Source organism: Prionailurus bengalensis, chromosome A1 (genome assembly GCF_016509475.1).
Source record: "Prionailurus bengalensis isolate Pbe53 chromosome A1, Fcat_Pben_1.1_paternal_pri, whole genome shotgun sequence".
NCBI classification, from domain to species: Eukaryota; Metazoa; Chordata; class Mammalia; order Carnivora; family Felidae; genus Prionailurus; species Prionailurus bengalensis.
In genome coordinates, this window is record NC_057343.1 from 198040925 (window position 1) to 198055290 (window position 14366).

General features: G+C 53.3%; 1 protein-coding gene and 1 non-coding gene across 3 annotated transcripts in view; one reads left to right on the forward strand and one right to left on the reverse strand.

Annotated features, from left to right (window-relative positions):
* The window catches only part of PPARGC1B (PPARG coactivator 1 beta), a 111982-nt gene extending 103218 nt beyond the window's left edge, over nucleotides 1-8764 (reverse strand). Inside the window, exon 1 of one of the 2 annotated variants that reach the window (XM_043598182.1) lies at nucleotides 8612-8764. In XM_043598182.1, the coding sequence (XP_043454117.1) occupies nucleotides 8612-8689 (78 nt within the window). In that variant the 5' untranslated portion in view covers nucleotides 8690-8764. The remainder of the gene's footprint in view (nucleotides 1-8611) is intronic. The other variant, XM_043598177.1, reaches the window with a different exon arrangement.
* Nucleotides 8765-11764: 3000 nt separating this feature from the next.
* On the forward strand, nucleotides 11765-11872 carry LOC122496386. The gene has a single exon (XR_006300789.1). It is a non-coding gene; the product is annotated as a U6 spliceosomal RNA (small nuclear RNA).
* Nucleotides 11873-14366: the final 2494 nt, after the last annotated feature.

The window sequence follows — 14366 nt, forward strand, 5'->3', positions numbered from 1 at the left end:
TCCTAGTGGCAACTGTTTGCTGAGTGCTTACTCTATGTCAGGCAATGCTGCGAGCGTTGTCCATTCTCTGCTGTAGCTATCCAAAGAAAACACCACGATTCTCCCCAATAGTGTACGTGAGGCCTTGAATGCCATACCCAGGAGCTTGCTTCTACAACTGGGGTCAGAAAGGTTAAGACACTTGCTCAAGTGTCTCGTCACACAGCTAGTTAAGTGGCAGGCCCCTGATTTTAAACGCTTGGCAGCGAAACTCCAAAGCCGAGAGCTCTTAACCACTACCTGGTTCTTCTCTCTTCAAGTAGCATCTAACTGGATTCAGTTTTCTAAAAGTCAATATTGCGGTCCTTGCTAAGGTTGGGTGGGATTCCTCTTCAGCTCCCTCGGAAGCAGAGGGGGAAGGAAAACATAATACTCTGGAAGAGAAACCTCAGGGCGGCCTCAATGGGATCAAGGCCCCAGAGCTCAGTGGGACGGCAAAAGGCGGGGTCTACACTGGATTTGTCTGTTTTATTACTAACAATGGCTCCTACTCACTGAATATTCCTAAGCATTTTACAGGCATCATGTCAACTAGTCCTAAAACCCTCCAAACTATGTGCTACTATCCGTCCCACTTCCCAGGTGAAACACCTGAGGCACAAAGAAGCCTGTGCCAAGGTCACAGGGCTCCCAGAATCAGAGCCCAACCCTAGGGCTCAAGGTCTCTCAGCCACTTAAACAAATAATTGGGGCAAATGTTTGTTTTCTTACCTAAAAGAGGGAGCTGTAATTACAGGCCTTTGGGGATAATTAATCAATGACTTTACCCTCCCATTTGTAAAAGTCTCTCTGGTCTCCTACCCTACTCCTGGGCAGCAAATCTGTCTCTGCCCTAAAGATTAGTCAGGGTGGGGGGAAATATTAAAAAAGAAAGAAAGGGCAGGGTGGGGAGCCCAGGAGTCTAGCTGCCATCAGGGGCCTACAGACCCTGTGCCCAGCCCAGCTGTATGCTTCAGATCGGACCCTCCCTCAGCCCTGTGAACCCAGGCTTCTGACCCCCCATCGCCACCCCCTGACTCACTCACTGGGTAATCCTTATGAAAGCACCTAATGAAGAAACCCAGGGTTAACTGCTAGGGGCATGGGGGGGGAGGGGGGCCTTTGGGGTTTAGGAGCTGTAAGAGTAGGAAACAAATGCAGCCTGTCCGGGGGTGGCAGTGGAATGCACCCCAGGATCCCACAGCCACCACAAAGCCCAGCCACCTGGGCAACGGTATCTCTGAGGACTATCCACCTGTCTGTCCCCCAGAGCCAAGACACCCCCTCCCCAAGTCCTGATACTGGAAAAGAATAGGTCTGAGAGTCAGGGACCTGGACCTCTTCCAGCTAAGTGGCTTCTTCTGTGCCTCGCTCCGTATTCCTCTTCTGGAAAAGGCAGGGAAAGAGTGGATGCTCTCCAAGGACCCTCCCAAGCATGGCAGGAGAGGACGGGGCTCAGGGGTCAATGTTCAAATCCCAGGCTAGACCCTCACGAGCTGCAAGCCCCTAAGTGACTAACCCAATCCCTGTGCACTTACAAAATGGGGACAACAGAGCCAACGTCACCGTTACTGGGAGAAACCATGTGATAGTACTCAAAAGTCTCTTTTCACAAATACACACTGAAACAGTCACGGACGACAGGATGTGGTGTGTGCGTGGATGAACAAGAATGGCCATGGGTCCAAAATGGCAGAATCAGGCCGATGGGAACATGGGGATTCACTATACCATTCCGTGGCCGGCCCCTTCTGTATGTGTTGGACATTTTCCAGAGTAAAATGTTTAAAACACAAACTTCTCTTCAGAGAACCTGACACCTAATCACATAAAACATTCTTCTGCTCAAAAAAAAAAAAAAAAAAAAAAAAATCATCTACGTAACAGGTAACCGGAAAGCTAGCTCAGGATAAAAATACTATTTCTTGCCCTCCCAGAGCTGTCAACCTAGCGGTAGGGACAAAAACATGCAGACACCAGAGGGACAGTAGGTAGCACCGTCCATGGGAGTGGTAGACGCAAGAGGCTTCCCCTGGAGGACAGGTGTGGGGGTGGGAGGAGCCCGAAGTGCAGGTGGGCTAGGAATACATTTAAACGGTGGGGTGGAGTGATTTCCTAAATGAGTAAACTTAACGCGACCTACATTAGGAAAAAAAAACATACCCATTATTTGGTGCTTATTATACGGCACGCGTCGCGTTAGGCGCTTTCAATCCATTTGCATTTGATTTTCATTGACTTCTTGCCACCACTTTATAAGGCAAGTACTCTTTATTGTTATCTTTATACAGGAGGAAACAGGAGTGCAGGGAGGTTAGGGGACCCACCAGGGGTCTCACAGCCAGCAACCGGCCAAGGCCAACCCACGGAGGATGAGTGAGTGCAGTGGCCACACCAGGGATGAGCAGCTGTGCCTGGAGAGCGGGGAGAAGGTGGCACCACGACAATGGCATCGGAGCTGGATCTGGAAGGATGAGTATGGAAATGGGAGAAATAGTGGCAGAGGAGACAGACTACACTTCCAGGAAGAAGATTCATGACATACCCTGGGGGTGGGGGAGGGGACACCCATACCGAAAGGGAAAGTAGACGAAGCAGGATAATGTCAGGGGCCTGGCTCTCCAAGTTCAAGTCCTTGGAGGCCCTTGAACATTCAAACTTGGGGCTTTAGTGTAAAAGTCCTGGGAAGCCACGGGGGGGGGGGGGGGGGGGGGGGGGGGGGGGGGGGGGGGGGGGGGGGGGGCGGGGGGGGGGGATGTGTGAGCGAGGGAATGGCATCAGACGTGCATTCTAGTACCTGCAGGAATCCCATAGTCATGAAAAGACAAGACCCAGACCGGAAGACGGGGAGAGGAACAGAAAGGGCAATCCAATCCAATCCAATTGATTCTACATCAACCGAGAGTCCACAGGACCCATGTGAGGCACTGGAATACCTTGGAGAAGAAATAGCCAATGGGCCTGCTCATTCTCTTCCAAATGACTTTATCTGGGTCTCCTTCACCCTCACATAAGAATTATGTTTCCCTCTTTTGCATAAAAAAAGACTGCATGAAGGGGAGTTTGCTTACACTTAATCCTGCCCTTCCAAAGTGCTTCAAAAAGAATTCCAAGTGTTCTGAGCTGCAGGCTGCGACTCATTTTATATACATTATATTATTTGACTCTCAACCCTGGGAGTTAGGGACTACAATCCCCACTTCAGAGATTGAGAAACTGAGGCCTAGAGAAGCAGAGGGCCTGATGAGTTGTCTTCTCTCTCTCTCTCTCTCTCTCTCTCTCTCTCTCTCTCTGTGCAATGTGCCTTCGTTCGCTCGAGGTGCTAGAAACACACTGCACAGGAGTCGTCCCTGCCTCTCCCTGCCTCGGGAGCTTGGAGTCACGTGGTCTGGGAACCTCGCCTCTGATCCTGGCTCTTCTACTCACTCCAAGACAGCGTAGGTAGATTATCTTCAGCAAGCCAGCCAGTTCTCTGAAACTAAAATCCTCATCTGTAAAATGGTAATATATGGCACCTACCCTTTGTAGACTCTCCCTGAGGACAAAACGCAACAATGCAAAAACAATGCTTGGCAGAGTGCACGGCATCTAAAGGATGCTCCGACAGATGTCGCTGAGGATGATGAAGGAGGAGTTAGCTGTTAGCACTGCAGTGCTCATGTTATGACCTCACTTCTAAGCCCAAGTCCCCATTTGCAAGGCTGCTTCTGACTCAAGCCAGTATTCCTTCTATTATTCCAGAGAGAGAGAGAGAGAGAGAGAGAGAGAGGGAAAAGGGTGACTCATACCCTGGCAATGGTGAAGCTTCTGGCTGGCCTGCAGCAGCTGGGGAGAGGAGAGTCCCAAGGTGAAGGGGAAATATGAGCCCCCCAGGGCCCAGTTGCTGGGCCATTGCCTTTCCTGGCTTTCACAGGCATCCTGATCATTAGTAGCAGCCACGGAGCCCCAGTGAAAGTGGAGCCCTGCCCTCAGGTAAACAAAGCCAGCACACATGTCCCCTTCTGGGCTCAGGTGAGGAAGTTACTCCCCCTGTTCCCACACAGGTGAGGGGTGCGCAAAGGCACCCAGCCAAGGCTGCACTCCAACCTGCCCCTCTAGATGCCTGCAACGTTGACTTGAAAAAGAAGTTAGCCCTGGCATGGGGGGCCATGGAAGCTGGGGGGCTATGGAAGCTGCAACACTGCATACCCAACAGGTGAACACTAAGGAGTTCAAGCCATTTTCCCAAATCTCCATGTGACGGGGCCCCTTCTCAGTACTCAGGTCCAATTTTAGAACACTGAGGGGATAGGACACCAATTGAGAAATGGGCCAAATCATAAACATGACAGTTCACAGAACAGAACCAAAAATGGCCCATCATCATAATGGGGGGGGGGGGGGGGGGGGGGGGGGCAGGGGGGAAGCATTACAAGTGAACAAAGAAATGCACGTTAAAACAAAAGGTTAAAAGAATTTATTGATGAACAGACTGGCAAAAATGAAAACCAATTAAAATACCAAGAGTTTTCTGGCTACAGGGAACCAGGCATTCCCACACAATGCTGGTAAGTGTGTAAATTACCACAATCCTTCTAGAAGGCAATCCAGAAATGTGTTTCCCAAACGCCTGCATAGTTCCTTTGACAGAGTAATTTCACTTCTAGGAATTTAAATGAAGGAAAGAAGACATATGCAAAGATATTCATTTCAGCATGGCTTACAAGAACAACAAAAATTGTAAACAACTTAAATGGCTAACAATAAAGGACTCATTAAATACATTTTGGTTCAACCCTCAATGAAATACTATATAACCATTCAGATAGTATGATATTAAGTAGAATATTTATTGATATAGGAAGACAATCACAGCATATTGTTTGGAGGAGAAAAAAAAGCATATTACAACAGCATGATTCCAAGTTACAATTAGGATATAATGAGTGACTCCATTTTTGTGCAAAGATATAATCGATAGGAGTGACTCCATTTTTGTGCAAAAGATACAATCGATAGGAATCAATAGGAAAGAAAGGTCTGCAAATATATATAAAAATTAACAGGGGTTACCTCTGGGTAAGATTACCTATTTTCAATTTCCTCTTCATGCCTGCCAGTATTTTCTAACAATTCTATAATTGAATATTTTTAAGTGGTAAGAGATTAGACCACATGATTTGTAAAGCTCTGACATTTTGGACATCTATCTATGATTGATGTCCCAAGTGACTTCAAACAACCCATATTTAGCGTGGGCTTACTGTGTGGCCTTTAGAGCCTAAGTCATGGCCTATAGCTGTAGCTTTCTGCATTCCTTTCTACCCATACTGACTGCCCAGCTGTCTCAGGGACCGCCTAGGAGCTTTCCCTGTAATTCACGTGCCTAGCCAAGAGCCAAGCAAAGGAATTCAGCACGGTGGCAGGTGCCACGGGGCCACAAAGAGATGAAAGGCACAACTCTAGTTCCAGAATCTTACTGGGCCACAGGACTCACACACAAAATGCTTGGTTGTATCACACAGACTAAGAAAACCAAAAGAGACACAAACCAGAGCAAGCCAGGAAAGGAAGGCCTGCTCGAGAGGGCCATGCAGGAACAGTGGGTGAGGGCACTGGAGGCAAGGGGCACAGGCTGGGCAAAGGTGAAGCCAACCCAAAGTCCTCTGGGATACGTGCCCCAAACCTTTCCAAGAAACTTTCACAATCCTCGGTCTGCAGAATTTCTGAACTTTGGCCCGAATGGGTAAAAGTTAAGTCTCCTAAACACAAGTCCTCCCTCTCTCTAACTCTGGATTAGCCACCAAAGACAAGTCTTTTGGATAAAGACAATAAATTAGCTTTTTATTCGCTTTCCCCACCCCTGGGGGGGGGGGGGGGGGTCGGGAATGGAGGGAGGGACAGGCAGGGTCTGGAAGAGGAGAGGGAGTTGCAGGAACAACCAGACATCTCACATGCAAGCAGAGCTCACCCCCACCACCTCGACCTCCTCTTCTCTTGCCTGCAACACCAGCCCCATTTGACAGATGGAGGAAAGGAGGCTCAGAGAGTTCAAATGGCTCGCTCTGGGGTCACCCAGCCAGAGAGTGGGGAAGGCGACTCCACTCAGGCCTTCTGACTCCAAGTCCAGTGCTATTTCGAGGTAACACACAGGACCTGGAGTCAGGAGCCCTGGGTGGCTCTGTCACCCGCTGGCTGCGTGGTCCTGTACAAGCCGCTCACCCCTCGCAGCCTCTAACCCCAACTGTAAAATGAGGAGGCACGCGATGGCCCGCCCAGGTCCTCTTCCGGCCGGGCTCTATGAACCTTCTAGGGGTGGCTGCAAAGCTCCCCTATCAATTACATTTCCCAAGTTGGGCCGGCAAAGATCACCAGAGGAGCCTCTGCCTGTCACGTGGTTAAATAAAAAAAGCAAACGTCCCAGATTAACTTTCACTGCACTGCTTCTGCTGACAGCCGATTACCCAATTTTCTAGTTTCTTTGGGTGAAATATCCCTGCAGGGTAGGCCCACTGCGAGACTAAAGGGCAAATAATGAATTACTGGTGAGCCAAAGAACACTGAAGATGGAGTTAAAACCAGGGTCCAGAACGCACGGTTTTTGCTCTGGGTCCCCGAACGAGTCTCCTGCTATTTCAGGCTTCCTTCACCCGAGTCTCAGTCGCGAGGTTTGGAGGCACCCCCCAGACAAGTGCAAGGGATGAGGACAGAACTTTCCCGGGGGCAGCTCTGTCCCGCCCGCACCCAGTCCTCCTAGGCCCAGGCTGTCGGCTGGGGCTGGGGAGGGGGGCGGCGGTAACGGGGCGGCGGTGGTGCTGGGGCTGGGATCTGCCTTCCGAGTAGACGTGGGCGCGGGGCGGGCGACGGCGCCCGGTGACCGCCGCGGGAGCTCCACTGCAGTTTCGTCAGAGGTAAAGGTACGCGCCCGGCGCGCGCGGCGTGTGCACACAAACACACACACCCGCGCGCGCAGACCGCTCATCACACACACTACCCACCCCACCCCCGGCCCTAAGAATGCGCGATCACACGCCACCACCCCCTCGGCCCCAGCCCCGAAACCACCCCAGCACGCCCGCCACCGACCACGAGGCCCCGCGGCTCCCTGACGCATGGATGTCTGCAGCGGGCGAGGGTCGGCCTTCTCCCGCGCGCGGCGGGCTTCCTCTCCGCGACACCCCGCCACGCCGCGCCGTCCCAGCCGCCAGCCGGGAGTCGCCGCCCGGAGCTGAACGTCTCGGCTGCTGCGCGTCCCCTCCAAGTCGAGTCTCACGGCTAGGAGTCAGCTTGCAAGCCTCTCCCCGCCCACCCGGTCCCATGACAGCTGCTGCCGCCCAAAGACAGGCAGATTATAACAAGAAGCAAAGTTTCCCTCTCTCTCCTCCCACCGCCCGCCCCCCCTCCGCCTTCCCCCTCCCTTCCAGTGTTATGCAAAACGAGCCGGCACCGGCGCTCCGACTCCAGGTACCAAACCAGCCCTCGCGAGCCGCGCCCGGTTCCGCCCGGCGGCCCCCTCTCCGCGCCCAGCCGTGCGCCCGCATCCGGGGTCTCATTCTCGCCTCCGCCGCATCCCCAGCCTCCCCGCTACCCGCAGCCGGGCGCCGGGAGAAAAAGCCATAACTATGGGGCCAAACTTTATGCTTGCAACAGGCATGGGGTGGGGAAAACCAAGGAAGGGGTGGGGGGCGCGTACGCCTAGTGCAGGCATTTTCGGTGGCGGCTCGTCCCAGCAGCAGCCCCCCCCCCTCCCCGTCTCCAAGTCACCAGCTCTCTCGCCTCCCCCCGCCCCGGCACACCAGAGCACCCTCTCCTGTCACGCGCGTGTCGCCGGTGGGGCTCCCAGGCGCAGCCAGAGCCCGGGACGCCGCCTCGCCTTCCCTTCCCCCAGCATCGCCGGGCGCGCACCGGGGCCGCGCGCCGCAGGGGGCACCCAGGCGCCCCCAGACAGCCTTTCCACCCCCATCCTGCCGTGCTTTTCCCCCCGGGGGATCGGCCGGTAGCGAAACCAGGAAGGTGCTATCTCCGGCCGCATGTCCACGTGCCCCGCGGACCCCCTAAGCCCTTAGCCGGCAACCGGCAGGAAACTCTGCGCTGCAGGCGCCGATGGGGAGCCGCGGGGGGCCAGCAGCAGCACTCCGGGCACCCGAGACCGGAGGACCAGGGCACTCGGGGGACCGGGGCAGGCGCCTGAGCCGGGGCCACAAGTCCACGTGAAAGTACGGCAGCAAGTGCCGGCAGTCTGAGGGCGCGCCTCCAGCACCCAGGGCCAGCCTGAGGGTCCCCCACACCTTGGCGCGGCTCCACCTCCCCAAGGAAACGCGGTAACCCCCACTTCTGCCGGCGGGGGGGGGGGGCAGACTCCAAGCACCCGAGGCCAGACCCTCCCCAGCGGCCGTAGCTCCCCCCACGCTGGGGCTTGCGCAGGGGGAGCCCCCAGCTCCCTACCTCCGAAACAGAGATCCTCTCAGGGTGCAAGGAAAGGGGGGCTCCGCAGCCGGGAACCCCCGATCCCCCCCGATGCACCCACCGTCGCCTCCCGGCCTCCGCGGCTGCGACGGCAGCCCCCGCAGCTCAGCACCCCTGGCCCCCGGCCCGCGGCCCCTGCTGGCCGTACCTGCGTGTCGGCGAGATAGTTGAGGAAGAAGGAGGAGAGCTCTTCGTCCAGCAGCGCGCCGCAGTCGTTCCCCGCCATCTTCCAGCCGCGGCTGCAGCGTGCGGCGGAGTCAGCGCCGAGCCGGCCGGGGGGAGGGAGCGAGCGAGCAAGCGAGGGAGGCGGGAGGAGGGAGCGAGGCCGGCGGGAGGCGGAGGGCGGAGCTCAGGGCCCGGCTGCCGCAGGGCCGCTGGCTGCGGGGGCGGGGCCGCGCGGTGCCCGCGCGAGCCGGGGGTCGCGCCCCCACTTCCCTGCGCCACGTCTGGCGCCGGGGTCCTCGCTCGCAGCCCCCGGCCCGGAGGAAAGCGCCCGCAGCCGGGTGACGATGCCCCAGCCAGCGGCCCGGTGCCTGCGCAGCAATGCGGGCAGCCCCCCGCTCCTGCCAGAGCGAATCACGTTGCGTTAGCGCTGGGCGGGTCCTTTGAGACAACCTGCTTCTGCACAGCTGGGGAAACTGAGGCCCGAGAAGGCAGAGGACTTGGTTTGAAGTCACTGTGCATTTCAATAGCAGGAAGACACAGTACATAAGCTCAGGTCCGACTGCCCCAGAGGTTTGAGGTTTTCTGCCTGAGCTGCAAGACCAGAGAAGGAGGAAAACCATAGGTCAGAGGTGGAGAAATCAGGGAAGGCTCCTCAAAGGAGGTGGCCTTTTTTTTTTTTTTTTCTTTTCCTTGAAAAATGCATTGACTCGTATTCTGTTAAGTTTGACCATCTCCCTCCGGTCTCTCTTCACTCCCCTACCCCTGAATAAACTTCCATGACTTCTCTTACCATGCATGGCTCACATGCCCGCTTCCCCAGGCCCCCTGGCCACCCAGTTCCTTTGATGAACCCTCTCAATACCCGCACCCACACACAGTGCTTTCCACTGACCAGCAGCCATCTACCTAGTAACCACATCTTCAGAGGGTGGGTCCCCACTTCAGTGGGTCCCCACTGCCCTTCAGAATGTCAACCCCTTCTTTCTCCCGCCACCCCCACCGCCATGGGCCCCCTTAGCTCTACAGGCCTTTCCTTTAGGGGCATCTGGGTGACTCAGTTGGTTAAGCATCCAACTCTTGATTCAGCTCAGGTCATGATCCCACAGTTCTTGAGTTCCAGCCCCACATGGAGCTCTGCCCTGACAGCATGGAGCCTGCTTGGGATTCTCCACCCCCCACCCCCAACACACACACCGTGCCTTTCTCTCTCTCTCTCTCTCTCTTTCTCTCTCTCTCTCAAAATAAATAAATAAACTTAAAAAAATAAAAATAAAACACGGGCCATAGCTGCCATCTTACACTTGTTTCAGTGAAGATTTGGTCTTCACGTCTCTCCTAAGACCCATGAAGGCAGGGACTAAACCTGCTTTCCCGTTTGCTATATCTCCAGTGCCTGGCACACAGTAGGTGCTTAATAAACAATGTGTTAACTATAAAATCCAGGGGATTTTGATTCCCCCCACACCCCCACCACCCGTTGAATAGATAAGGAAACTGCCCAGAGCCGATGGTGCCAGAACCAGAACTCAGGCCTCCTGACTGTATGTAACCTTGGACTCTCATCATCATTCCCTGCTGTTTGCCAGGCAGCGCATGAGGGCACCACCTGGATAAAGGCCTAAGGAGGGAAGATTTAGGCCTGTTTCATTGGGCACGCCTGCCTCCTGCTCTCCTCCCCCACTGGCACTCAGGAGGGCTGCCCCACCCTGCCCACCCTGCCCACCCTGCGTGGGCTCCCTCCCAGCCAGAGGAGGAAACAGGGAGAGTTCTCAGTACACCTGCTCAGACTTGAACACCAGAGCAAGAGCTTCCTTCTTCTCCAGTCTGAGGTTCCCAGAACCGCAGGGCGTGATTTCACTCTTTGGGCTTTAGGCCAGCGCGCTTTTAAGGAATAAAGAATCCCAACAGAGAGCCTCCATCTAGCCTTGGAGCACTAGCCTGGGATTCAGGAGTCCCGGGTCCTGGTGCAGTCCTGCTACATCTTGTCTCAGTATTGGGCAACTCAGGAGATCAAGAGCATGGGCAACCCCCCCCCCCCACACCGCAGTCAGATTGTCTGGTTCTGAACCCCTGCCAATCATCTAGTGTCAGGCCTTGGTTTCCTCATCTACACCAGTGGAAATCATAGAATTACTTACTTCATAGGGATGTTATGATGAGTGAAGAGGTAAAATATGTAAAGTGCTTGGCACGGTGCCTGACCTCACGGGGAAAAACACTAAACTCTGGTCCTCTGTTTCCTCATCTGTAAAAATGGGGAGAAAATACACGTCCCTTGAAGGAACGGGCCGGTGTTACTTTCCTTTCTTCCAGCACTCACAGGCTGCTGGCTGCCTTGGACTCCTGTAGATCCGGATTTGAACCTTGGTGCTCACTAGCTGTGTGCCCTTGGTCATTTACTCAACCTCTCTGAGCCACAGTTTCCTCCCCATAGGGTTCTTGTGAGGGTTGCACAAATCAGTGCACGTAAAAGAAATTGCTGGGCCCTGCACCTGGCAGATAGCTGGGCTCGTCCTCCCTCATTGTCATCACTGTCACCAAGGTCATCGTCATTAGCACCAAGGACTTTGCTGCCGCTGCCCACAGACCCCAGTCAGAACCCTGCAGGACAAGTTTCCAGAGATGTCCCTACCAGATCCAGCATGGCCTGTGACTGGCGTTGAGCCCCTTGCAGCCGAGAGGCCAGACTTGGGGAGTCCCCAAGGCCAGCCATCTCCAGGCTTTGGCCTTGCACAACCACAGTACCAGACAGGGCCTCCCAGGGAAGGCCTCAACAGTGCTCGAAACTCTGGTGTCCTTAAACTCTGGTGTCGACAGAAGAGCCACAAACTGAGCAGCTTCAAGGACTTTCTCACCAATCACTATGTCCTCAGAACAGGCTTCTGGCTGGCAAACAACTCAGGTGATAAGACTCCCCACCTGAGATATGTAGCTTTTTTTTCAAAAGCACATTTCAAAATGCCTCCATCACAAGCCACCTACAGAGCTCAGCCTCCTCACCCTCTCTGGTCCATGGAAAGACTCAAAGATCTTCGTTGAGAACAGAAGCCCTCAAGAAACCTAAGGTGCTAGGTGATCTTGTGCAATTTGCTTGCCCTCCGTCAGGCTGTTTCCCTGCCTTTAAAACAAAAGAGCTGTGCTTACTTGGGCAGCACGTATACTAAAATTGGAACGACACAGAGAAGATTAGCATGGCCCCTGCACAAGGATAAAACAAAAGAGCTAAACTAAACGACCCTTTCCTGAACCCTGCAGCTCCAATATGATAGCCGTTTATAGGTTACTGGCTAAAACTTTGCTTTTCCATACCACACATGGGCCAGATACCTGAACGTGTATCATCTCAGGTTGTTTTCAACCACCCTGAGTAGTCAGCATTATGATATCCACGTAATGACTGAGGAAACTAAAGCTTAAGAGGGGTTAAAGTGATTAGCCCAAGACCAAGCAGTTAGAGACGCAGCCGAGATTTGAACCCAGGTCTGTGTCTGGTCCAAGCCACAGACCCTTGAAAGGAATTGAGAAAAACCTCACACCAGCTAACCACTCCCAAGAAGCCGGAACGGTGGCACATTTCTTGTTTTATGACTTCCAAGTGAAGGGCAATAATAATGCCAAACTTGGACTTCATGTGGCTCGCTCCTATCTGCTCTGCCTTTTTATTGGCCTCGCCTCTCCTGAGATTAGTGAAAGTTTGCTTTGCACATACACCCGGCAAAGCCCAGACTCCTCCAGGTTCCACGGAAATGGCGACAGCAATATGAACCTTTTTCACTTGATTATAGTCACCACTGACAAATGCTCAACATTAAAAACAACAGCATTTTCTCCCTTCCGATCCTAGGAGCATACTTTATTCAGACGCTTATAACTGTGGCTCTCAAACTCTGGAGGGCACGAAGGTCACCTGGGCTCTGCTACCAGAGATTACAATCGGGTAGCTCTGCAGTGGGCTCAGGAATCTGCATTTAAGAGGCTCCCCTAGATGACGCTTCCTACAAGAAACTACCCATCGTTCAGCCAATATTTAATGAGCACCTACTATGTGCCAGCCACTGCACTAGGTGCCATGGATAAATCAGAGAACACGGTGGCTGACGACCTGGCTGTATTCTATTCACGGATCAGGGCATGGTGAATTTTCTTTGAGGGAGGGAGAGCACTAGGACCTGGGTCTTTAGAATCACTTGGGTTTCCTGCCGGCCACCCGCAACTCGGATTCTGTGACCCACGCCAGGGAGTCAGAAACACACCTATTTCCCAGTTTCTGTCCAGGAGGCAGAAATTCGAGCCAAGAGGAACTAAAAAACACCTGCTTTGTGTTGTCAATTCTGACAGGCATCTCCACCTTTCGCTGAACACAGAACCTGAGAGCTGCAGGGGTGCAGGGGAGAAGGCGTTATCTACCCCTTCACCGTACAGGTAAGGAGAATGTGGCCAAAGCCACGCAGCCCTCCAGGGGCAGAGCCAGGACCGCAAGCCAGGCGTGTGCGGGGCTGCATGTGCAGGGCTTGAGCCTTTGGAAAGATACACTAGATGGTGTCATTCTAGGGTCTCAGAGTTGGGGGGTGGGGATCTTGGGCGCTTGAAAATCCATCGTAAGCAAGGCATTTCTAGTGTTAGTCAATGCCCTTTTCTTCCTGGAGGGTTAGCCTATGAAATCACCAGTACCTTTTGGGAATACACTTAGCAGATTTCTTTCATATGCTAATGATTAAAGGGCTTCCAGATCAGCAGGTGAGGGGCATTAAGTCACTTTTGCAGAGAGCTGTTTTTCATTCACCCTCCTCGGTTTCATAAATAACTGTGCACTAAGGATGGGAAGGATGGATCGGGGTAGGGGATAGAAAGGTGCTTCTTCCTTATCTGTCCACAGAGCAAAGAGATCGTCTGCCCATTTGATAGATACTGAAACAAAGGCTCATAGATGTGACGGTTATTTTGTTCTGTTTCGCTCTTACAGAGATGTGAATTCTACCAGGTTGTTACATGTATACCAGAACAGCAACATTTAAAGAGACAGTCACCTGACATTAAAGGGCACCATCTAAATTTAGTATCTCTATCAAATAAGACAAGCCGATGGCAAGACTTGAAGACTTCTTCTTGACACTCTGTCACTTTCTGGCTTTGGGACCTTGGGAAAATGACTCCTTGGTGAGGATCATCCTATCTACCCTACCTGACCTAGAATTTTCTGTGGATCAAGTTTACTTACGAAGTCATTATCCTAAGTCATCCATAACGTTCCCTCTGGGAATTTATCCTAGGGGTCTGATTCAAAAGATGGGGAAACTACAGCATGATGTCTACATACACTTTGATTCAACAAATATTTTCAGAACCTGCCGGGTGTCAGGCACTGTGCCACAGGCCCCCAAATGGGACCCATGATATAGTCTTTGCTCTTGTATAACTCACAGCTTTGATCTCCACCACATGCGTGTGAGAGAGACTAGTCAAAATGCAGTTCACTAGAGTCATAGGTTCTGCGACAAGTTGGGAGGCTGGAGGCTGGAGGGGCTGGGAGAAGTGCCCAGGGGAGAGGTAGGATCCTAAGCCAAGACAATGAAGGTAGCAAGAAGGATATGAAGGAGTGGATGAGTGGAAGCCATAGTTTAGACTGGGAATCAGTAGGCTTTGGTCATAGGTAGGAAATGGGGGCGGGGCGGAGGATTACAGGACATCCAGTTTCTGGATTCAGTGAGTGATGGGTCTTAGAGGAAACACAACTAGGG